We start from the raw sequence: 23,913 nt of genomic DNA, 5'->3' as shown, positions 1-23,913 counted from the left end.
AGGACAAGCGCTACCAAATCGTTTCTACAGGATCACCACTTCAACGAGACCATTTCATCTGAACTGTTACCACTGCCCTAACCAGCAGGGTGTCAGGATATATTCTGACTCTGTCAGTGGTTTTATTTTGTACTATTGCATGTCTTTTGGGGGTTTTTTCCCTTTTTCTAATAAATGGTATTTCTGACTTGGAGTCTCTCACTGGTTTTACTTTCAAACCAGAACAACTGGCCACTGGCGATGGTTGTTTGGCTTGTTTGACCAATTGGATCCGCGTGTGTGTTGTGACTATCAGGCAAGGGCCATGGGTTTTTCTTAGTAGTAAAGGATGGTATAACAAAGGGATTGATCAGCCTGCTGCAATCATGGAGTCAATGCTCATTATTCCCTGCTGGTGACCGCTGCTATGAGGGACTGATGATTTTTCTTTCAGCACTGGACAGTCCTTTTTCCAATGCCCCCATTTCTTACAGGATGCACTCTGAGCCTTCTCCACAGGGGAAGCTTTCTTGGGTGACTTTTCCCAAGTTGCCTTCTTGCTAGGCTGGGATTAACTCTTTCAGTTGGGCCCCTGTCTCAAAACACCTTCCAGGCAACCTCCAGCAGTTAATCTATGACTTGAACTCCCTTTATCTTTTCTTATGTCATTTGAAGCCTGACCCACACAAAGCAAAACCAGGTGTGCTTTACCATCAACTGATTCAGGATCTAGATCAGTATATTTGATGGCAGATCTCTTCACCTGTTCAAAAATCAGTGGGTGATTCATCATAATTTTGCCTCACTTGGTGAAGCTTTGACCAATTTACATCTTTAGAGACCCCATGTTTTAACCCGCATTCCATGAGGCTTTGATATCATTTTAATTTTGCCATCTGCTTGGGTGTATTTGCATCCCATCCAGGGTTTCCAAGGGGAAATATCTCAGTGACAGTGCCTTGAAGCAGCTCCCTGGCTGTGCTCCCCTCAAGGAACATTGGGATGGCTTTATTGACCACTCACCTCTCAATGGGGTCAATAATGTGTCTGATACAGAGTTCAGATCAGCCCAGGCTGATTTATATAAAGGATATGATGAAATTAAATAATTAATTTATTAATAGGCTGCATGGTGCAGACCTGAACTGACAGATTGCATTGCACCAACCAGCAGCTACAAGGAATCATTGATAATCAACATCAGTATCAAATACCGTATCAAATTACTGGTGATTAATAACAATGTGCAAAAGGCAATACCAAAGTGCAAAAGGCAATACAAAAGTGCAGAAGCCAATAAAGAACTGCAGAAGCCAATTATTAAATTGTCATTTATATCCCAGCTCTGCTGCAGGCACAGTGGAAAGCTGGAAGCTGCTGAGGGGACTTGTTCACCCCTGTCCCTGAGTGTCCCCAGTGTGTCCCTGAGTGTCCCCAGTGTCCCTGAGTGTGCCCAGAGTGTCCCCAGTAAGGGGATCCCAGGAATTCCCATCAGGATTTGGGGCAGTATCAATGAAAATTCCCAGAAAATTCCCCAGATTTATCTCAAATACTGCACAGGGAGGGCACAGGTGACAGCAGCAATGCCCCTGATGATGTCACTGCCATGATGATGTCACAGCAGTGACATCACCATCCCTGCAGCAGCTTCGGGATGTCCTCGATGGCTTTTTGGCACTTCTCAGTCACCACATGGGCACTGGAGCTGTAGGAATCACAACTGAAGATGTTGTTGATGTCATCATGTGTCCCCAGCAGGTGATCCTTTGCCGGGCGGGTGGTGGACTCCCACAGCCGCTCGGCCATGGACACCTTGGCTGGCAAGGCTTTGGGGACATCAGGGGACTCCTCCTTTGTCACCTCTGTGGTGTCTACGATGTCCTTGAGCAGGTGCTGCACCTCCCAGGGGAACGTGGTGGCTTCGTCACACGCGGCCACCAAGCGCTCCAGCAGCCCCAGGGCCTCCTCCACCTCCTGTCCCTTCCTGGTGGCCATCAATGCCTGGCTCTTGGCCACCACAGTCTCTCCCATGGCCACAGTGGCCACCAGCACCTCGTTGGAGGCTGCCACCATCTGGGCCTTGAGTGCAGCCATTGCCGAGGCCCCTCCTCCCTCTCAAGGGCCTGTGGCAGCTCCACCATCTTTTCCTGAGCCATCCCCAAGGAGGCGGCCGTGTCCTGCCAGTTCCTGGCCTTGAGGGTGGTGGTGGCTACAACAGCGGCCTCAGCTGTGGCCACCTCCCTTCAGGTGGCATGGAGCTCGGTGGCCTCTCTGGCCAGCCAGTCTCAGCTGTCCACAACTCCTGCCAGGCGCTGGTCACAGCTCTTAGAGCAGCACAGATGGTCTCAGGGGAGGCCCTGAGGGTGGCCAGGGCCTGGCCCAGGGAGGGGCCACTGCTGTGGTTCAGGGTCCTACAGAGGCTCCAGGTGAAGTTCTCCAGGTCCTCATGCAGGGAGTCAGGGGACTCGCGCAGGCACTTGGCCATGTATGGCCCGGTCACGCTGGCCACCACCTTGCCCAGGGTGGCCAGCACATCCACCAGTGCCTGCAGCTGTGGAGGGGACACGTGGGGAGGGGACAGGGGAGGTGTCAGGGATCTGGTGGCACTTTCCCTGGAGGGCTCTGCTGTCCCCTCTGTTGCTTTGCGATCCCCTGTCCCCTCCTCCTACCCCTTGTGTCCCCTCTTAAGGAACACGGGGACACAGCAGAGGAGGCACCAGAGACATGGCACTACCACCAGCCCAGTGGCATCAGTTCTGTCCCAGGCAGGTGGCACTTGAGGGGCTCTTGGTGACATGAGGAGCTGGTGGCACTTGAGGAGCTGTGGCACTTGAGGGCTCTTGGTGACACGATGAACTGGTGGCACTTGAGGAGCTCTTGGTGGCACTCGAGAAGCTGGTGGCACTTAAGTTTCCACAGGTCTCTCCAATGATGTCACTGCCCCATAAACATCACAGTGGTGACATCACTGTCCCCACAGCAGCCTTGGGATGTCCTCGATGGCTTTTTGGCACTGTTCAGCCACTGCACAGCTGCCGGGGCCACCGGGGCCACCATGGTCACCACAGGGACTCAAGAGGATGTTGTCAATGACCCCAAGTGCCTCCAGCAGGTGATCCTTGGCAAGGTGGGTGCTGGCCCCCCACAGCAAATCAAACTTGACCACTTTGTCCATCAAGGCCTGGAGGACATCAGGGGACGCCTCATTTGTCCCCTTCAGGATGGCCTCGATGTCCCTGAGCTGCCACTCGATGTTCCAGTAGAACAAGGTGGCTCTGTCACATGTGGCCACCAAGCGCTGCAGCAGCCCCGGGGCAACCTGTGCCCAATGTCCCCTCCTGGTGTCTGGCACAGCCTCTCCCATGGCCTCATTGGTGGCTGCCACCACCTGGGCACCGTGCGTGGCCATTTCCAAGGTCACTTCCTCCTTATCCAGGGCCACCATCAGCTGCTGGTTCATGACCACCTTCTCACGGAGCTTGGTGGCCTCCCTGGCCAGCCAGTCCCAGCTGTCCACGACCCTGGCCACCAACTCCCGCCAGGCGCTGGCCGCGGTCCTCACATTGGCCCAGGTGGTCCCGGTGGTGGCACAGAATGCAACCAGGGCCCGGCCCAGGGAGGGGACACCACAGTGGCCCAGGGAGGTGACACAGCTCTGGTTCAGGATTGCATGGAGGCTCTGGGTGAATCTCCTCAGGTCCTCGTGCAGGGAGTTTGGGGACTTTTGTAGGAACTTGCCCCTGTGTGGCCCAGTCAGGGTGGCCACCACCTCACCCAGGGTGGCCACCATGGCCACCAGCACCTGCAGCTGTGGAGGGGACATGACAGGTGATAGGGACCTGGTGGCACTTGCGGCCTCCTGCAGTGGCCCCTGTGCCCCCGAGGGGTCCCCTTTGCCCCTCCATCCCCTTGTCAGCGTCTTGTCCCTACTGCCACCCTCCACCAGCCCCCCTGTCCCCCCAGTGTAGTCTCTGTCCCCCACCGCTCCCCCATGTTGCACCTCTTGTGGTACCATGCTCACTGCTGACACCTTGGGGACACCTTGGGGAGGCTCCGGGGGTCGAAGGAGCCTTGGGATGTCCTCGAGGGCTCTTTGGCACCGCTCAGCCACTTCACAGGCACTGAGGCTGACAGGACCATCAGTAAAACAGAAGTCGATGATGTCCTGAAGTGTCCCCTGCAGGTGATCCTTGACCAGGCGGTGGTTGGCCTCCCACAGCCGCTCAGCCACGGCCACCTTGGCCACCAAGTCCTTGGGGACATCGGGGGATGCCTCATTTGTCCCTTCCAGGGCAGCCTTAGTATCCCAGAGCAGGGGCTGCAGCTCCCGGGGGGAACGCGGTGGCTTCGTCACACGCGGCCACCAAGCGCTCCAGCAGCCCCAGGGCCGCCTCCACCTGCTGTCTCACCATGGTGGCCCTTGTTGCCTCGCTGGCAGCAACCCTGGCCTCCCTCCTCACCTCGGCCTCCTCCTCCCCACCCAGTGCCTGACCCACCTCCACCATGTTTTCTTGAGCTGTCCCATAACGGGCAACCTCGTCCTGCAGCTCCCTGGCCCAGGTGGTGGCAGACGCTGCCCTGTCGGCTGCCACAGTGACCACCTCCCTGCAGGTGTTGTGGAGCTTGATGGCTGCCCTGGCTAGCTGGGCCCACCTGTCCACAAGCACAGACACCGACCGGTAGGACTCAATGGCTGCCATTGTCACACAGTCCCAGGCGGTCCCTGGGGTGCTCTTGTAGGTGGCCAGGGCTCGGCTCAGGGCGGTGACAGGGTCACCATCATCGGAGATGACATTGCAGTGCCACCAGGTGCCCTCAATGCAGTACAGGGTGGTCCAGAGATCCCTGGTGAAATCCTCCAGGTCCCAGTACAGGCTCGCTGCAGACCCGAGCAGCAGCATCTCATCCAGCGAGGGCATGTTGGCCAGCAGCTCACCCAGGATGGCTACCACGGTGACCTGTGGCTGCAGCAGGGCCGGGGACAGCTGGAGAGGGGACAGGGGAGGTGTCAGAGACCTGGTGGCACTTACGGCTCCTGGGGTGGCCCCCTGCCCCTGATGTTGGAAAAGAGATGAAATTTAGCAAAATGTGTAATTATAGTTTAGTTATGAGTTGTGTGTGAATTGGTTTGTTAAAAGCAGTTTTGTAGCCGTTGATAGTGTGTGTGTTGGGTTTCTGTGTAACCTAGCAGGTAGTCTTAGGAATTTAATAAATAATTAAACTAGTGCAAGAAAGTAAGAATGCTAACCTGTCTAGAGGCAGCATACAATGCTCTTAGAATAAGATAAGCAGAAGATTTATGATCTTGCTTGTGAACTAAGGAATGTATCACAAGAGGTCTGTGACTAGGCAAGGGGAACGGAGAACTGTTTCTTGGAGACTTTGTTGTGAATCGCATGTATAAGAAGGAAGCACCCATATGTGAAATCGGGGGCTCGGGTTTTTGAGATGTGAGTCCCCCAGCTCCCCGGGCCCTTAATAAAGCACCCACAAAACTTATCCGAGTTTTGTGTCATTTATCAGTCGGGCAACAGTTTTTCTGGCGACCGCGGCAGGACTCCGAGGGCAGCCGGGGCGGTTCCGCGTCTCGATCCACTCCAAGCCGGCACCGAGCACTTCTCGGGGAGTCATCGGGTTCGTGCCCACCCCCGCGCCTGTCGGACAAACTGCATCAAGGTAAGCCCGAAGGTGCTTTATATTGGAAAAAGGTGATAATTGGATTTGGATTTGGTGGTTGTAAAAAAAGCCTAGGCTCCGGCCATAAGACGTCTAAGGATGCAGGACCGGAACTCGCCTCCTGTTTTTGTTTGGGAAGGACGGTGAGAAGGTATATTGGTTTAAGGTGTATTGGTTTACTGGGACTAAAGGTGGAATTAAAGGCTGTAATATGATGTCTTTTAAAACTTTTAAAACCTTAGTGCAAGCCAATGGTAAAATACCTGGAAATATGCCATTAGGTTGTATATTGAAACGGTGGAAAAGTGAGGGGTATTATCAAGAATTGGATAAAAGTAAAATGATAGATTATTGTAATCATTGGTGACCTGAATATGAGATTGGGGAAGCGGGATGGCCGGTGAATGGTACACTGGAATTGAGGATAATGGAATCTCTGACGCAATTTTTAAAGAAAAATGAGAAATGGGATGAAATACCATATTTAGATTTGTTCTTTGTTTTACACCAGAAAGATGAATGGCAAAAGGAGTGTGGTATTTTAGTTTTAGAAGTGAATGATGAGAGGGAGTGTGTGAGATGTAAAGAAAGAAAGGAGCGTAATTTGTATCCTTCAGTCGAGGAAGATTTGTCTTATTGTATAGCACCCCTGAGGGCTCCGGTTGCTCCTAATGTGCCCCCTGCTCCCCCTGCGGATATAGCTATAAAAACGGGATCTAGTGAGAGTGATAGTGATGGTGGTGATGGTGAAAAGAATGAGAGTGTTAAAAGAACTCCGTTAGCAGGGCGGACTCGCAAGGGAAGGAAGGGGCAGAAGGGGCCACAGTTAATTGCACCGTTAAGGGAAGCTGTGGGACCACAGGGAGAAAGGATACTTATAAAGGTGCCTTTCTCCCCCGGGGATTTGGTAATATGGAAGCAATCAGTGGGGAGTTATCGGGAGGATCCTGAAAGGGTGGCAAGGGTGGTTAAAATGGTAATAAAGACTCAGAATCCGGACTGGAATGATTTACAGGTATTATTAGATGCTATAATGGATTCCACGGAAAAGGAAATGGTTATTAGAGCCACTAGAGAAAAGGCTCGTGAGGAAATTCGGTTGAGACAACTAAATGAAACAGTTGATGAATTGGTACCTAGTGAGGAACCAAGGTGGGACCCAAACTCTACGGGAGGAATAAGGGCTGTAGAACGATATCAAGAATTGTTGGTGGAAGGAATTAGGACAGGAATACCTAAGACTATGAACTGGTCTAAGTTGTATTCAGTCAAGCAGGACAAGAATGAGTCTCCATCTGCCTTTTTAGAACGATTAAAAGACATGGCTCGGAAGTTTACTAATTTAGATGTAGAGGATCAATCAGGAAAACTTCAATTGGCATTGTTGTTTATGGGGCAATCACAAGAAGATATTAAGAAAAAGTTACAAAAGCTAGAAAGAGAGGATACTCGGAGTTTGGATAAAATGTTAGAGGTAGCGTGGAAGGTATACAACAACAGAGAAAAAGAAACCGCAAAAAGACAACAAGCTAGTATTCTGGCTGTAATGCAACAGACAGGGGCAGGAGGAAAACCCATTAGGGGTCGAGGTCGGGGAGGAGCTAATCGCGGACAGAGGGGGCTGGCAAGAGGTCGGGGAGGATTTGGGTTTGCACCTAACATGGAGAGGTTGGATCCAAACCAGTGTGCGTTTTGCCGACAATTGGGACACTGGAAAAATGAATGCCCGGTTAGAGCAGGTATGGGCATGGGAAACATAGGATTAAGGACAGGTCCAATGGGGAATGCTCCTGTGGGAGGATTCAGGGGAGGACCAGCAGAAGTCGCTCAAGCACTAGTTTTAGGAAACTATCAGAATCAAAGCTGACTAGACCAGGATTTAAGAGTAGTTTTGGAAATAGATGGAAAGGATCAAGAATTTATGGTACACACTGGAGCAACATATTCTGTACTCAATAGACGATTGGGACCTTTGAGTGACACAACAGTACAGGTGGTGGGGGCAACAGGGAAGCTAGAGGAACAACCATTTTTACAACCTTTAAATCTTAGGTTTGGGGGGAAGGAATTAGATCACCAATTTTTGTATATGCCAAACTGCCCCACACCCCTTCTTAGTAAAGACCTGTTGTCACAACTTAATGTGAAAATAATATTTGAAAGGGGAAGAGTGAAATTGGAAATACCTGAAAAACAAATAGCAGGCATTTTTGTGATCAAGGAAGTGGATGCCTCTCCTATTCCAGAAGAAATTGAGCAGGCTGTAGTACCCTGGGTATGGGAGTCAGGAGTCCCTGGAAAATCTAAAGCTGCACAGCCAGTAAAGGTAGAACTAAAGGAAGGGGCCCGACCAGTGAGGGTAAAGCAATACCCCTTGAAGCTTGAAGCAAAGAGGGGAGTAGCCCCGTTAATTAAACAATTTTTAGTTCAAGGAATATTACAGGAATGTAAATCAGAGTATAATACTCCAATTTTTCCAGTGAAGAAGCCTAATGGTAAGTACTGTTTGGTACAGGACTTGACAGCTATTAATGAAATAGTGAAAGACATACATCCAGTTGTTGCTAATCCTTACACCTTGTTAACATCTGTATCGGAGGAGTTTAAATGGTTCTCAGTGATTGACCTTAAAGATGCCTTCTTCTGCATCCCACTGGCAGTAGAGAGTAGGAAATATTTTGCCTTCGAGTGAGAGAGTCCTGATTCTGGGATAAAGAAGCAGCTTAGGTAGACGAGAATTCCACAGGGATTTAAAAACTCCCCTACTATTTTTGGAAACCAACTGGCCAAGGAGTTAGAGGAATGGAAGATAACCCAGGTAACAATATCCCCATCCTTGTATGTAGTCCTGCAGTACGTAGATGACATTTTTCTGGCTGCCAAAGAAAGGGAAATGTGTGTAGAATTAACAATTAAATTACTCAACATGCTGAGCCCAAGCAGAGTATCGGGTTTCTAAGGAAAAAGCTCAATTGGTCAAAAATAGCGTTATTTATCTCAGTTGTGAGATCACACAAGGGCAGAGACATTTGAGAGTAAACCGAATAGAGGCAATATGTGCTATTCCTTTGCCTCGTAACCATCAGGAATTGAGATCTTTTCTAGGAATGGTGGGATGGTGTCGACTGTGGATTATGAATTTCGGTCTCCTAGCCAAGCCACTGTATGAGGCCTTGAAGCAGCATCGGCTGGAGTGGACAACACAGCAAAAGAAGGCCTTCCAGGAATTGAAGCAGGCACTAAAGGAGGCCCCAGCCCTAGGACTCCCTGACCTGACCAAGGAATTCCAGTTGTATGTGAATGAGAGGCAAAAACTGGCATTGGGGGTCCTCACCCAGAAGGTGGGATCCTGGAAGAGGCCAGTGGGATACTTCTCTAAACAACTGGATTCGGTAAGTTCCGGGTGGCCCTCGTGTTTACGAGCCGTGGCAGCAACAATAATTCTTATTCAAGAGGCCCAGAAATTGACTTTGGGGGCAAAAATGAAAGTCTTTGTTCCCCATATGGTCATGGCCGTTTTAGAGCAAAAGGGAGGTCACTGGCTATCATCCAGTCGAATGTTGCAATACCAGGCTATCCTGAGAGAACAGGATGATATTGAAATAAGGACTGCTAATCATGTTAATCCAGCAGAGTTTTTACGCAGTGACCAGGAGGCTGGGGGACTGGTGCACGATTGCGTAGAGGTAATTGAACAAGTATATGCCAGCAGACCCGACCTAAAGGATGAACCATTGGAAGACCCTGAATGGGAACTATACACTGATGGATCCAGTTTTGTCGAGAATGGGACTCGCTATGCCGGATATGCAGTAGTAACATTAGATCAAGTAATAGACGCAAAGGCTTTGTTACCTGGAACTTTGGCCCAGAAGGCAGAGGTGATTGGACTCACCAGAGCCCTGTATTTGAGCAAGGACAAAAGGGTTAATATCTGGACGGATTCTAAATATGCCTTTGGTGTGGTTCATGTACATAGGGCGTTATAGAAAGAAAAGGAGCTTTTGAATTCACAGAGAACCAACATCAAGCACCGGGAAGAAGTGCTACAGCTACTAGATGTGGTACATAGTCCCAAAGCAGTTGCAGTTATGCATGTTAGAAGACATCAGACTGCGGAAGGAGACGTTTACAGAAGAAACCGATTTGCTGATGTTACAGCACGGCAAGTGGCACGAGAAATATAGACTCAAATGGCATTAGTACCGGTAAGAACGAATCCGGCTACCCCATACCTGAATCAGGAGCCCAAATATTCAATAGAAGATGGAAAACTAATAAACTTGCTAGGGGCACAGAAGAATCAACTTAGGTAGTATGTTACACCAATGAGACAAATAGTAGTACCTACTCGCATAATGAAATTTATTTTAGAATCAGAACATAACAAATGTCATTGGGGGGCAGAAGTATTGGTAAAATTTTTGAAGAATGAGATAATCTCTAATCAGACGTTAACAATAGCAAAAAGAGTTAATGCAATGTGCCCGGTATGTTTGAAAAATAATCCAGTAGTTAGGAGACAAATACAAATGGGAAAGCTGCAAGTCGGGCCACAACCGGGAGATTACTGGCAGGTTGATTTTTCCGAATTGCCTAGGGCACAGGGATACAGATACTTGTTAGTGTATGTATGTACGTTTTCAGAGTGGCCGGAAGCTTTTCCATGTAGAACTAATCAAGCTAAAAAGGTAGTAAAAACCTTGTTAAAAGAAATAATACCAAGATTTGGAGTACCTTTAGGATTGTCATCAGATAGGAGTACACATTTTATAGCCAGGGTAGTACAAGAATTAGCACGACTGTTAGATATAACCTGGAATTTGCATACCCCCTGGAGACCTCAGTCTAGTGGGCAAGTAGAAAAGATGAATCAAACCCTGAAAAGACAAATCAAAAAGATTTGCCAGGAAGCTAAACTGCACTGGCCTCAAGCTTTGCCTTTGGCCCTACTCAGGATTCGAATTAAGCCAAGGGAAAAGGTAGGCGTAAGTCCATATGAGATACTATATGGCAAACCATATCATGCAACTGTATTAAAAGGGGAGGTACATGTGAGTGGGGACCAGGCGATTGCAGAGTATGTTATGTCACTTAATAAGATCTTGAATTCTTTAAGAAATACATTACAGTGGAATAGACCGCTCACGCTGGAGAATTCTGTCCACGACATTCAGCCTGGGGACCAGGTGTACGTCAAGAAGTGGATCACGGATCCGCTACGGGAATCATGGAGCGGACCCCACCAGGTGATGATGACGACCTACACGGCGGTGAAGGTCCAGGGGATGGATGCTTGGATCCATTACACCAGGGTAAAGAAGGCACCGGTCCAATGGGAAACCCAGATGGTGTCTCCAACCCGGATGATCTTCCGCACAAAGCCGCCTTCTTAATTGTGTTACTGTTAGTGATCATGAGACTATTACCCGTTCAAGGGTCTACTCTAGTACAAGTTGAAGAAACAAAGGTTACAGTCATGGAAGGGATGGATGTTCAATTAACTTGTGTTATATTTGACAGCCAGAAAGTCGAGGCCGGTGAAGTTATTGCAATATGGCAACAGGGAGCTGAAAGAAGCCGAGGCAAGATCGGAGTCAGTTGAGATCAAGATAAACAACAAAGAAGCAAAGTACTGAAACTTACTAAGGTAAACACAAACGATACGGAAGAATATACATGTTTGGTCAAGATATGAGATAATTTTGATTACAAAAGAGTGAGTATGAGGGTTTTGCCAGAGACAGGAGATCGTGATGAAAACATAAAGGTTGATCCAGTATCAATGGCAGCGGACATGTGGGATGGGCCACCCCTCAGAATAAATTGTTCCTTCCTAGTAAGATCAAGATATCAAAGGAACCTACGGGTCAAACGGTAGAAGCAAAATAGGGAACTGACCTGGGACAGAATAGAAGACGAGACCAGTTGGTGGGAGAAGGAAGGCAAAAGTTATGAGTGGTTGAATGTCACTAATCCTAGAATAGGAAATGCATGGTGGAGGCATGATAGAATGATGTTATCCTTACAGAGACACGGTAGAAGGAGTAGACGGGAGCCTAATGATACAATAGAACGGAATACTGAGCAAGAAAACTTAGTAGTAGGATTAATTAGAGATTTTGAGATCATGCAGAACGTGACTAAAATAACAGCTTGCCTGCCATTACCACAGGCTGCAGGTGAACCAATTCCCTAAGGAATAATACCAGTAACCAAAATGCCTGAAACATTCAAGAATGTTTCATGGTCCTGCCAGTCAGTTCCCAAACCAGTAGATGTATAGAGAGATTTGTGTATGACCATTCGAGTTATGACTAGAGAAGAATGTGAAAAGAAATCCCATCACTATGGTTGGATTCAAAATACCAAGAAGTGTTTAATTGCAACCCCAATAGATGAGCCATGCAATACAATACGAATAAGAACGAAATCCCACCGAAATGAGATGAGTTGTCAGAATGTCACACAGAATTTTGACACCTGGAATAGTTAGAAGACATTATGGAGACCTAGTGTTTTGGAACACTATAATTACCTTGAAGAAGTACAATGGTGCATCCAATAGTCAAGAGTAAAGAACCAGTCACAGTATAAGGCCCTCATCATGTCTACATCTTCCCGAGAGTTCAGACCGCAGAAAGAGGATTGGAATTGTACTGAGGTTTTTACATGTGATACACCGGAAGACTGAATTGGATTGGTACCGGTGAAAATGGCATTAAAGTGGGGATGCGAGTGTAGGGGGTATGATCACACGGTTAGCAGAGAGTCCATGGATGGACCTATAGATTGCAGATATACTACTGTGCACAGTCCTGGAAATCTAGTCTGGGTGTTGGGACACGGACAGTGGACCACACATTTACCTCTAGATGGATCAGTAACACAAATCACCCTAAGGGTTCCCACATTGTGTCCATACTGGAAACAGAATAGATTGATCCAAAAGAAAAGACTCAGAAAGAAGAAAGAATCCCTAGAGGAGCAGTGGCATGAACCTGGCTCAGGAGTACATTTTGGATGGATATTAGAGTCATTATTCCCTCCGGTAGCGACATATTGAAATAAAGAAATGCTCAACAACTTGTTAGGACAGACAGAAAAGTTGGCAGCAGCTACTAAGCAGAGATTTAAAGATCTAAATTTGCAATTGCAAGCTACATCAAGAATGACCCTACAAAACAGAATGGCATTAGATTTGCTATTGTTAAAAGAACATAGAGTTTGTAGTTACCTGAGTAGGAGAATAGATCATTGCTGTGTACACATTCCAAATGTTACACTTGAAGTTAAGAAAGATATTTCTCAACTGGCAGAAGTAAAAACAAAAACCAAAGAAATTGAAAAGGAAGCACAGCATAACTAGATAAGAGCAGTATTTGATTCTTTGGGGCTTCACCCATCTGGCTGGATTACATCTGCTATACAGTATGCACTAATGTTTTTAGTATTTTTAGTGACTATATGGATTGTATATAGATGCCTCTTGGGTGTGATCGAAAAGGAAAAGAAGCGATCTCTCCGGTTGCTGAAGGCGATGACCCGCGGGCGGCAGAATGAAGAACACTCCCCACCTCGTTATGAAGATGTTACTGTCAATGCTGTTGATTGAGCATCCTTGCAGCAGGACTGAAGGATGCTCAAAAGGAGAGAAATGTTGGAAAAGAGATGAAATTTAGCAAAATGTGTAATTATAGTTTAGTTATGAGTTGTGTGTGAATTGGTTTGTTAAAAGCAGTTTTGTAGCCGTTGATAGTGTGTGTGTTGGGTTTCTGTGTAACCTAGCAGGTAGTCTTAGGAATTTAATAAATAATTAAACTAGTGCAAGAAAGTAAGAATGCTAACCTGTCTAGAGGCAGCATACAATGCTCTTAGAATAAGATAAGCAGAAGATTTATGATCTTGCTTGTGAACTAAGGAATGTATCACAAGAGGTCTGTGACTAGGCAAGGGGAACGGAGAACTGTTTTTTAGAGACTTTGTTGTGAATCGCATGTATAAGAAAGAAGCACCCATATGTGAAATCGGGGGCTCGGGTTTTTGAGATGTGAGTCCCCCAGCTCCCCGGGCCCTTAATAAAGCACCCACAAAACTTATCCGAGTTTTGTGTCATTTATCAATCAGACAACACCGAGGGGTCCTTTTTGCCCCTCCCTGGAGGGCTCTGCTGCCCGTCTGTCCCTCCATTGTTCCCGCTGCCACCTCTGCCACTTCCCTGGTAGCCTCTGCCACCCTCCTGCCCCCACTGCTGTCCCCTCTGCCACCCTCTCGCCAGCCCCCGTATCCTCTCCCCTCCCTCACTGCCCCCTTTTACCACCCCACGTTTCCCCTCCTCTCCCCCTCCCGTCGCACCTCTTGGGGCTCCATGCTCACTGCAGACACCTTGGGGACACCTTGGGGACACCTTCAGGGCGCTCCGGTGGCGAAGGAGCCCCGGAACCTGCTCCGGTCCCGCCCAGAACAGGCCCCGGGGTCGGCGCCGGGAAAAGGCGGAGCCCCCTCAGGAGGGGCCGGAAAAAGAGGGGGGGGGCGATGTGACGTCACCGGCCCTCGCGCCGCCGCAGTACCGCCCGTATCCATGGAAAGCTCCAGGACTTGGGCCCTTTGGTTGAATCCCAGGGTATTTAGGCTCCATCCCCAGGGTATTTAGGCTCCATCCCCAGGGGATTTAGGCTCCATCCCGCCATTTCCAGGCGGATTCCGCTGTTCCCGGCTCCATTTATGAAGGAACGCGGTTCGCTCTGAGGAGCCCACAGAGTTGCCCTCAACAAACATTGCCGCGCTGCTTCTCTCGCGAGAGAGACCTCTGGCGAGAAGCGCCAAATGCGGCGCAGACCAATCAGAAGCCGCGCCTTGCAGAAGTATTGGCGGAAGTTCCCCTAGTGGCGGCCGCTTCCGGTAGAAACGCGGTGCATTGTGGGCATTGTGGTCCTGATGGGGCCCGGCGGCGGCGGAGCGGGGCTGAGGCCGCGGGGGGGGGGGAGGGGGCGGGGCGGGAATTTGGGGGCGCCGAGGGAGCCCCGGGACCCCCCCCGGCAGCGCGGGATGGGCGACAGCGACCGCGGTCAGCACCGGGAGCGGGGGGGGGGGGCGGCTGAGGAGGGCTCCGGGGAGGTCCCAGGGGGGTTGGGGTGATCCTGAGGGAGCACTGGGGCCCTGAGGGGGACTGGGTTCCTGAGGGGTTGTGAGGGGATCTGGGGAGGATTTCTGGGAGTCCTGAGGGGGAATGGGGGGAGGGTTGAGAGGGGATGTAGGTGGGTTTGGGGTCCTGAGGGGATTTGGGGGGTTTTGGAGGGTTCTGAGGGGAAATGGGGGTTCTTGAGTGGGTGTGAGGGGTCGTGAGGGGATGTGAGGGATCCTGAGGAGTTTTAGGGGGAACTGGGAGTCCTGAGGGAGATTGTGGGGTCCTGACAGAGAACTGGGGTCATGAGAGGATCTGGGGTGGGGTTTGGGAGGTCCTTGACTGCATTTGTGAGTTCATTACTGAATTTGGGGGGAGGTCTGGGCTGATTTTGGGGGAGTTTGGGGTGTCCTGAATGGATTTGAGGCAATTTGCGGGGTATTTGGGGTCATTTTGGGGTCCCTGACTGAATTTGGGGTAATTTGGGGGTTTGGGATCCTTGACTGGATTTTGAGATATTCTCGGGTAATTTTGGGGTCCCTGACTGGATTCAGGGGGGATTTGGGGTAATTTTGGGGTTCCTGTTGGGATTTTAGGGTATTTTCGTGTAATTTTGGGGTAATGTTAGCTCACTGACCAAATTTTAGGGTCATTTTGGGGTCCCTGCCCTGATTTTGGAGGATTTTGGGACTCCTGACTGGATTTTGGGGTATTTTTGTGTCATTTTGGGATCCCTGAGTGGAATTTCAGCTTTTTGAGGTATTTTTGTGATATTTTTGGGGTAATTTCATGGTCCCTGACTGGAGTTTGGGGGATTTGGGGATAATTTTGGGGTCCCTGACTGGAGTTTTCGGGTATTTGGGGTAATTTCACGGTCCCTGACTGGAGTTTGGGGGATTCGGGGTAATTTCACGGTCCCTGACTGGAGTTTGGGGGATTCGGGGTAATTTCACGGTCCCTGACTGGAGTTTGGGGGATTTGGGGTGATTTTGGGGTCCCTGCTGTTGCGGGGTGTTTCAGCTGGGCTCATCGTGCCCAGGGAGGGCGCAGCTGCCTGCGCCGGGCAGGGGAACAAACGAGAAGGGTCCTGGTTCCAGAAAGCTCCAGAATCCGTTCCTGACCCCCGGGCAGGAGGGGCAGGATGGGGATGAAGGACCAGGCAAAGGCAGGGCAGGGGGTTTTTATAGGGGATCCTGGAGGGAGTTGGGGTTCGGGGTGAGGGAGGAGTTCTCAGCAACACAAGGAGGGTGAGACCAAATTCCTGTTCCTTAGGAACAGGGGCACTCCACAACTCCCCTGTTTTTAAACTGATCAATGCATGGTGAATAACTTAAAATAAGTGGATTCTGGGGAACATGACTTTGTCATGGTTTGATGCTGGCATAATGCCAGTGCCCCCATGAAAACATATTCTCCCCAGTGTCTGCTGTGGGATGGGACCAGAAATGCAGCAAAGAGGCTCCAGCTCTAGAAATGAATAAAAAAAAACTTTATTAACCTACAACTGTATGTAAAAAGGAACACACACAAAACTCAGAATGAAAATCTTCCAAAACATTCCTCCTCCTCCTACCAATTTCCACCACAGCACAATGAGATAAAACATTGGATTCTCAATCCAGTTGCCACCCTTCAGATAATCAACTCTCAGTTCATCAAGGAGAGAGGAGTCCCTCTTGTGCCACAGGCTTCCCCAGGAAACACAGTTGAGACCTCTTGTGTTTCTGTGTCACACATGGCACCGCCCGGAGATCATTTGCCATGGTGACATCTTCCTTCCATGCCCAGTGCTCTCAGCACTGCACATGGACCAGAGCTGCTTCTGGGGCTCCGCTTTTAAGGATGCTTTGCCCAGTTCCAAAAATGAGCAACAGTCTCTCACTTTTGGGACACCTGTCCCCCCCAAATTCCCCCCCTGGGGCCGAGGGGTCTCAAGAACAAAGATCTTCTTCCTCACTGAAGGCAGAGGGCACCACCACCCTCCTCATCCATCTCTGTTCATGCCGCTCCTTCACATCACATCACTGCACTCTCTTGGCTCCAAGCCATTGCCTCCCCCTAAATGCAGTCTCTGTGTCACAGGAAAAATGGTTCTGTCCATGGCTATGCAAGAAAAGTCCAGCCAAAGGTCACTCCATCATCTCCTCCTGCCTAGGATTCTTCTTAACTTCTTCTGACATCTTTCACTTGCATGGACTTTCATCACACTTGCCCATTTTCTCCTATTTCATCCCTTTTTCTCTCCTCATTCAGCTCCAGGAGGATCAGCATTTGTAAGGTTTCCATCATCCAAGAAAAGGGTTAAAATCTCGGGCTCTGCCTGCCCAGAACTCCCACGCTGGCCCTGCCGGGCACCTTCTCTCTGCACCCCTTCTCCTTCTCGGCTGTGCTGCCAGCACAAGGTAGCAAATTTCAAGGTGGCACAGGCACAGACACTGTGGCCGCTGCCCGATGCCTCTCAGTGCTCCTCCACCCTTCCATCCTGCAGGGGCCTTCACCTCCCTTCTCTGTCCAAGGCCCGGCTCCCCTCACCCGGCCGCATGGCTTCCCCTCCCGCACCCAGCCCGCAGCCGGGCAGGGCAGCTCTGAACCTTTCACCCACCGGAACCAAGAGAGCTTCCCCTGGGAGTTCTCTGCTTTTAACCCCCTGTGTGCTCAGTGGTGAATCCATGTCCTCAGGTGCCACACCAGGTGCCAATATTCAAATCTGAGCACAGATTGGTTCGACCACAGCTTCCCAAAAAACGCACTTCCTTTTCAAACCAGGACAGCGGGACCAAGGGATCCGAACAGAAAATCCTGAACGAGCTCAGTAACCCAAAAATTAGGGTTAAATGTGAAATGAGCGGCTCTGATTGGCTGGTCCAGCACAGCCCGCGCCTCTCCATCCCCGCCTCACCTGCCCAGCGCCCCAAGGTTCCCCCTGCCCAAAAAACCCCCAGCCCGGGGCTGCAGCGTCCCGGAAAGGCCTCAGCCAATGGCAGCGCAGGCAGCAGGCAGAGCAGCCAATGAGAGCTCGGGGCGTTGGATTGCCTCATCGGTTGCCGGGCAGAGCCCGTGGCCGATCGCTGCCCAGAAGCGGCGGCAGCCAATGAGAGCGCGCGGCGCTGCCGAGCCCGCCCTGCTCCGGACTGGCGCTCCCAGCGCAGCGCGGCTGCTTTGGGGCTGCTGCTCCCTGCCCGGCCCCGGCCATGGGGCGAGGGGCGGCAGCTGGGGCCCTGCTGGTGGCACTGGTGGTGCTGGGAGCCCCCCCGGCTGCGGGGGCGGAGCTCTCGGGTGAGGGGGGGGCGGGAGGCGCTGGGACAGTGGGGGAGAAGGGGGAAAAGGGGGTGAAGGGGGGAGCCCGGAATGGAGGGGGAGGAGGAAGGGACCCCCCAAAGGGAGAGCGGGAGGGGCTGAGGGGTGGGGGGAGGAGAGGGAGGGATGGGAGAGGGTGGGGAAGGGGGGAAAGGGGGGAAAGGGGGAGGGGTGACCCCCCCGAGGGGGCTGGAGATTGGGGGATTTGTGGGAAAATGGGGAAATGGGACCCCAAAAGTGATTTGGGAGCGGCCGGAGGTGGGAGGGGAGAGGATGTGGAAGGGGAAATGGGGGAAGGGCGGCAAAGAGGAAGCGGCAGCGCGGGCAGGAGGGTCCCATGGCGGCCGTGGGGCACAGGAGGGGCGGAGCGGGGATCCGGGGTGGGCCCCGGAGCTCTGCGGTTTCTGCTGGGGTGTGCTGGGAGGGCACCCCCCGATCTATGTTCTGCACTCACAGGGGTGTTTCAGGAGCAGATAACATCGGAGTGTCACTTCATTAACGGCACGAAGAAGATGCGGTACGTGGAGAGGTTCCTCTACAACCGGATGCAGTTCGCGATGTTCGACAGCGACGTGGGGCACTACGTAGGGTTCACCCCCTATGGGGAGAAGGTGGCTAAGTCCTGGAACAGCGACTCGGCTAAACTGGAGTACAAAAGGGCTCAGGTGGACAGGTACTGCCGGAAGAAGTACGAGGTGGCCACCCCGTTCCTCCTGGGGCGCCGAGGTGAGCTCGGGGCAGAGCGTGTCCCCTCGGGCCCTGCCCTGCCAATGACCCCGGAACACCACAAAACCTCCCTGGACATCGACCCAGAGCCCTCAGCGCTCCTTGAACACATCTCCGGAACCCCCTGACCCATCATTGACCTTTGTGGCTCGCCCAGTCCATCCCAGTTCCTCCCAGTGCCTCCCCGCGCCTCCAACTCAGCCGAGCGTGGATCTGACGCTTCTCAGCCAATCAAAGCACGAATCTCTGATGACTCATCTGTTGCCAGGCACACCCGCAGCGCCGTGTGCCCCGGGCTGGGCTCGTCCTCGCAGTGCCGCGCACTTCATTCCCAGTTCCTCCCAGTGCCACCACAGTCTTTCAAACTCCCTCCCAGTCCATTCCCAATCCCTCCCAGTACCTACTCAGTCCCTCCCAGTCCTACTGAGGTCATTCCCAGTTCATTCCAAGTTCATTCCCTCAGCACAATCTCCAATTCCAGAGCCCCTCATCTCCTCCCATTTCTCTCAAAACCACCTCAGTTCCTCTCCGTCCATTTCCAGTTACTCCCAGTCCTTCCCAGTTCGGCCCACCCACTCTAACTCAATTCCCAGTCTATTCCCAGTTCACTCCCAGACCTCCATCCTCTCTCCCAGTACTCTCCATCCCCTCCCACCTCTCCCAATGCCATTCAACTCCCTCCCAGTCCATCCCACTCTGTCCCAGTACATTCCCAATCCATCCCAGCCCATCCCCAGTCCCTCCCACCACATTCCCTGGCCATTCCTTGTCACTCCCTGTCCATGCCATCCGCGAGGGCGTACGCAGCCCTAAGTCCGGCTAGCTGGAGGGGTACGGTGGCTGACGCCCCTACGCAGGAGAAGGCCAACCCCCCTTGGCGTCATGGCCTCGGACTGGGTTGGATTGCGGACTTGGATTGGCGCTGGACAAGACGAGAGAGGAGGCAACCACTTGCTGGGGGTAACACGTCGGTTTATTGAAGAATCCAACCGCAGAGGGCAACCAACAGATGGAGGGACCCACAGCAAATGGCAACCAACTGATGGAAAAACCCGCAGCAAATGGCCCCGAACAGGGGGAGCGACAAGGTTTTAAAGGGAAGGGGTGGAGAAGGGCGGGAAGCCCCGCAAACCAATCGGGGAACAGGTAGGGTGGTGCATAACATAACTGACATGAGGAAATAGCAAATAAACCTAAAGCAAAGGAGGGGCCCCGGGACACCAGCCAACCACAACCCCCAGAGAGAAGAAGGTTCTCGAAACCTGGGAGGAGTGGGGGGTGATTGACTGGGCCCAGGGAGGAGGAAAACTTACTTATAAGGCAAGGTAGGGGAGGGGAAGTTACATAACACAAAGGATTGGCAGCTGAGGGGGAAGGGGTAACCATGGTAACTAAACTGTCAGGTCCACAGTGGCGGGAAAACTGTGAGGGGAGGAACCATTTTACAAAGAACAAAGGGGGAACATACATAAAATGAGGGAAAAAACTGGGAAACTTAGAAACACATCACAACAATGCCAGTCTCTCACCAGCCCACCCCAGCCCTTGCTTCTCTCTCCCAGTGCCCCCCAGCTGATCCCAGTGTGTCCCCGCTCTCTCTCTCTCTCTCTCTCTCCCAGTGTCCCCCAGCGTGTCCATCTCGCTGGTTCCCCCCTCGAGCTCCCAGCCCGGCCCCGGCCGCCTGCTCTGCTCCGTGATGGATTTCTACCCTGCTGCCATCCAGGTGAGGTGGTTCCAGGGCCAGCAGGAGCTCTCGGAGCACGTGGTGGCCACCAACGTGGTCCCCAACGGGGACTGGACCTACCAGCTGCTGGTGCTGCTGGACCCCCCCTCCTGGCACGGGCTCAGCTACAGCTGCCAGGTGGAGCACGTCAGCCTGGAGCAGCCCCTGAGGCGGCACTGGGGTACGGGGGAGCCCCTGGGGGCGCTGGCAGAGCCACTGGGCTGTGCTGGGAGCCACTGGGAGGGAGCTGGAGAGAGCCAGGCTGGAAGTGGGAGAGGGGCTGGGGGCTGGGCAAGGGCTGGGAAGGGGTTTGGGGGATGCTGGGGAGGGTGGGATGGGCTTGGGGGGATGCTGGGTGTGACTGGGAGGGAGTTTGGGGGTGCTGGGTGTGACTGGGAGGGATCGCAGTGAGCCCCGAGGGGCTGGAAGGAGATCGGCGATGGCAAAGCGGGGCTCACCATGAGCTCGGTTGTGCGGGGCACAGCCTGGGAGGGCTCTGGCTGAGTCCTGCTGGGGCTGCCAAGGGACTGCGAGAGGCTTTGGGGGTCCTGGGGCGCTGGGGGCAACTGGGAGGGGGCTGTGGGATGCTGAGAGGGACGGGAGGGGCTTTGGTGGCTCCTGGCCAGGCCAAAAAGGGATTGGGGGGAGGTTTCAGTGGTTCCTGGCTGGGCTGGGGGCCACAGGGAGGGCGCTGGGAGGGGCTGAGGGTTGTCCCTGAGAGGTTTTGGGGGTGCTGAGCCCTGCGGACCCCCCAGAGACGCAGCCGGACGCCGCCAGCAGCAAGATGCTGACGGGCATCGGGGGCTTCGTCTTGGGCTTGGTCTTCCTGGCGCTGGGGCTCGGCTTCTCCCTGCGCAAGAAGGTCAGGGCGGGTGCCGGGGTGGCGTCCCCCCCACGTGTGCGCTCCCGCCGGGGCCCCCAGCCCGGTGTCACCCCCTTTTCTGTGCCCACAGAGCTCCAGAGCCGCCGGCGGCCGCAGCCCCTCCCCGTGGGCTCGGGCCCGGCCGGGACCCCCCGCTCCGTCCCCGCTCCGCTGATTCTGGGGGGGGTCCCGTGTCCCCCCCAGCCCCGCTGGCGCTCTGCCCCCGCCCAGTGCCTGCTCCCAATGCTCCCAGTAAAGCTTCCCAGTTGGGCCCGGGGCCGTTTATTGGGGGGCGATGGGGAGGGGTTTGGAAAAAGGGAGGGGGACAAAGGGTGGTGGCTTGGGAGAGTCTGTCAGAATTTTCCCTCATCTGCCTCACGATTGTCATTTGAGGACCACTGAAGAGAAGACCTCCCCCCCATCTCCTCTGTAGGAGAAAGACACATGCCACAAGACCCAGAGACCCCAGAGCACAGTGTTCAGTTGCTGTTTTCACAGCTGTTTGCTGTTTTGCTGTGTGCTACACTGAGCCCAAGGAGAAGAAGAAGGGAGCACCGTGCCCTTTTTGCAACAACCGCCTTGGGAGCTGTCCCACCTCTCGGCCTGGCTGGACTTCTCCTGAGTTTCAGGTGGTCCCCCCACAGAAGACCCTCACCTGTTTTACAACCACCGGGACAGACAGACTGAGATGGAAGGAGCCTCTCCATCAAGGACTGAGACATGGAACCCCCATGTGAAAAGGCCCCTCTGCTCCTTCCAAGGACTGGGACTGAAACCCCGAGCCCGGGGCAGGTGTGTGGGGGAGGCAAGCTGACCAAAGCGAGATGTTTGCCTGCAGGTTGTAACCGCTGGACCAAGAAGACAATGGCTTTCGGTTACTGCTGAGAGCATGGACTACCTGTTACATCTATTCCTTATTGTATCTGTTTCCCCCCCTCGCAATTTCCAATAGAGTTATCATAATAAAAACCTCTGAGTTAGCAAGAGACTTCGAGATCTCCCCGACGTAACAGGCGGATCCTGGACTGGACTGGACCAAAGGACTTTGTCTCTACGTTTGGTTGCTCTATCCCCCTCTTTCTCTCTCTCTCTTTTGTCTCTCTCTTCCTCTATCTTTTTCTCTCCCTTAATCCCTCTATTGCATTTTGCTGTGGTCATTCAATAAAGGTGCATTTGTTTCCATTATCATTGCAAACCCCCTTGTACTGGGTCAGTTCTTTTTGCACCCTGAGATCAAATCCACGAACCATCACGAAACCCGTCCGTGAGGACGGATCGTGACACCCCCCGAAGACCCCTCCCCAAATTCCCCCCCAAAGCCCCCCAGCACCCCCAGACCCTGCTAAAACCCCATCAAGTTCCCCCCACACCCTCCCCAAATCCTCCCCAAACATCCTCAAGACCCCTCCCCAAATTCCCCTCACAACCCCTCCAGGACCCCTCACCTGTCCCTGCGCCTCCTCAGCAGCTCCCGGAGCCCCCCGTCCTCTCCCAGCGCCTCCCCCGCTCTCTCCAGCGCCTCCCGCAGGACCCGCCCGAGCCCGGGGCGGCTCCCGGGGGTCCCTGAGGGGGTCCCGGGGGGCCGGGGGGGGAGGGGGCGCCCGCTCCATGCCCGGCCCCGGGGTCAGGGGGCGCTGCTTCGGGCTCGGCTCTGATTGGCTGGAGCGGCGTGGGGAGGGCGGGAGTTGCTGAGGGGAGACGCCTGGTGATTGGTTGCTTTCGTAGAGGGTGTGCTGATTGACAGGATGGGGTGGGGGAGGCGGGCTTTGCCGAGGGGAGGCGCGCGGTGATTGGTTGGATAGAGGCAAAGAAGGCGGGAATTGCTGAGGGGAGACCTGTGGTGATTGGATGGTTTGGGATGGGGCACGTCACTATTGACTGGGAAAAGTCCCAGATTTTTAAGGGACATTCCCGGTTTTTTGGGGAAAAACTCTCGGATTTTTAGGGAAAACTTCCCGTGTTTTGCAGGAGAAACATTCCCGGATTTTTTGACTACACAAGACCCCAAATAACCTATATAACCCCAAAACACTCGAAATAAACCCCAAAGAACCTCCAAAAAAACCTAAACAATACCAGAAAATGCCCCAAATAACCCCAAAAAAATCCCAAAAAACCCCAAAAAAACAAACAAAAAAACCAAATTAAACTCAAAATCCCCCAAATGATTTCAAGTACTCCTAAAAAAGCCCCATATACACCAACATTAACCCCAAGTAATTCCAAAAAAACCCAAGTAAACCCAAACAAACCCAAATACTTCCAAATAAACCCAAATATTTCCAAATAACCCCAAATAAACAGAAACCAAGTAAAAGCCAAGATAAATCCCAATTAGTCCACAAATAACCCCAGATAAACCCCAAACCAACCCTAATTAAACCCATGAAGCCCCAAAATGGGTAGCCTTCAAGAAATAATGAGTTAAAACATGGAATGTGAAACATTCGAAGAAAGCATAGCACTTAGGAAACATATAGAGCAATAAATCGGCTTAAGGCATGGAACACAATGGCAGGAAAGAGA

At 52.3% G+C, this 23,913-nt stretch overlaps 1 protein-coding gene across 1 annotated transcript in view; it reads left to right on the top strand.

The window, feature by feature from the left end:
- LOC128945514 (class II histocompatibility antigen, B-L beta chain-like) overlaps positions 1–21,381 on the top strand; it is a gene marked incomplete at its 3' end in the record, with an annotated part of 67,492 nt that extends 46,111 nt beyond the window's left edge. Inside the window, exons 3-4 of the mRNA XM_054289279.1 lie at positions 20,422–20,706; positions 21,281–21,381. Of these exons, the coding sequence (XP_054145254.1) occupies positions 20,422–20,706; positions 21,281–21,381 (386 nt within the window). The remainder of the gene's footprint in view (positions 1–20,421; positions 20,707–21,280) is intronic.
- Positions 21,382–23,913: the final 2,532 nt, after the last annotated feature.

This window comes from Melozone crissalis, unplaced genomic scaffold (assembly GCF_028551555.1).
Source record: "Melozone crissalis strain CALT ecotype California unplaced genomic scaffold, PUWL_Pcris_2 ptg000066l_1, whole genome shotgun sequence".
NCBI classification, from domain to species: Eukaryota; Metazoa; Chordata; class Aves; order Passeriformes; family Passerellidae; genus Melozone; species Melozone crissalis.
This window is presented reverse-complemented; position numbering and strand designations above follow the sequence as displayed.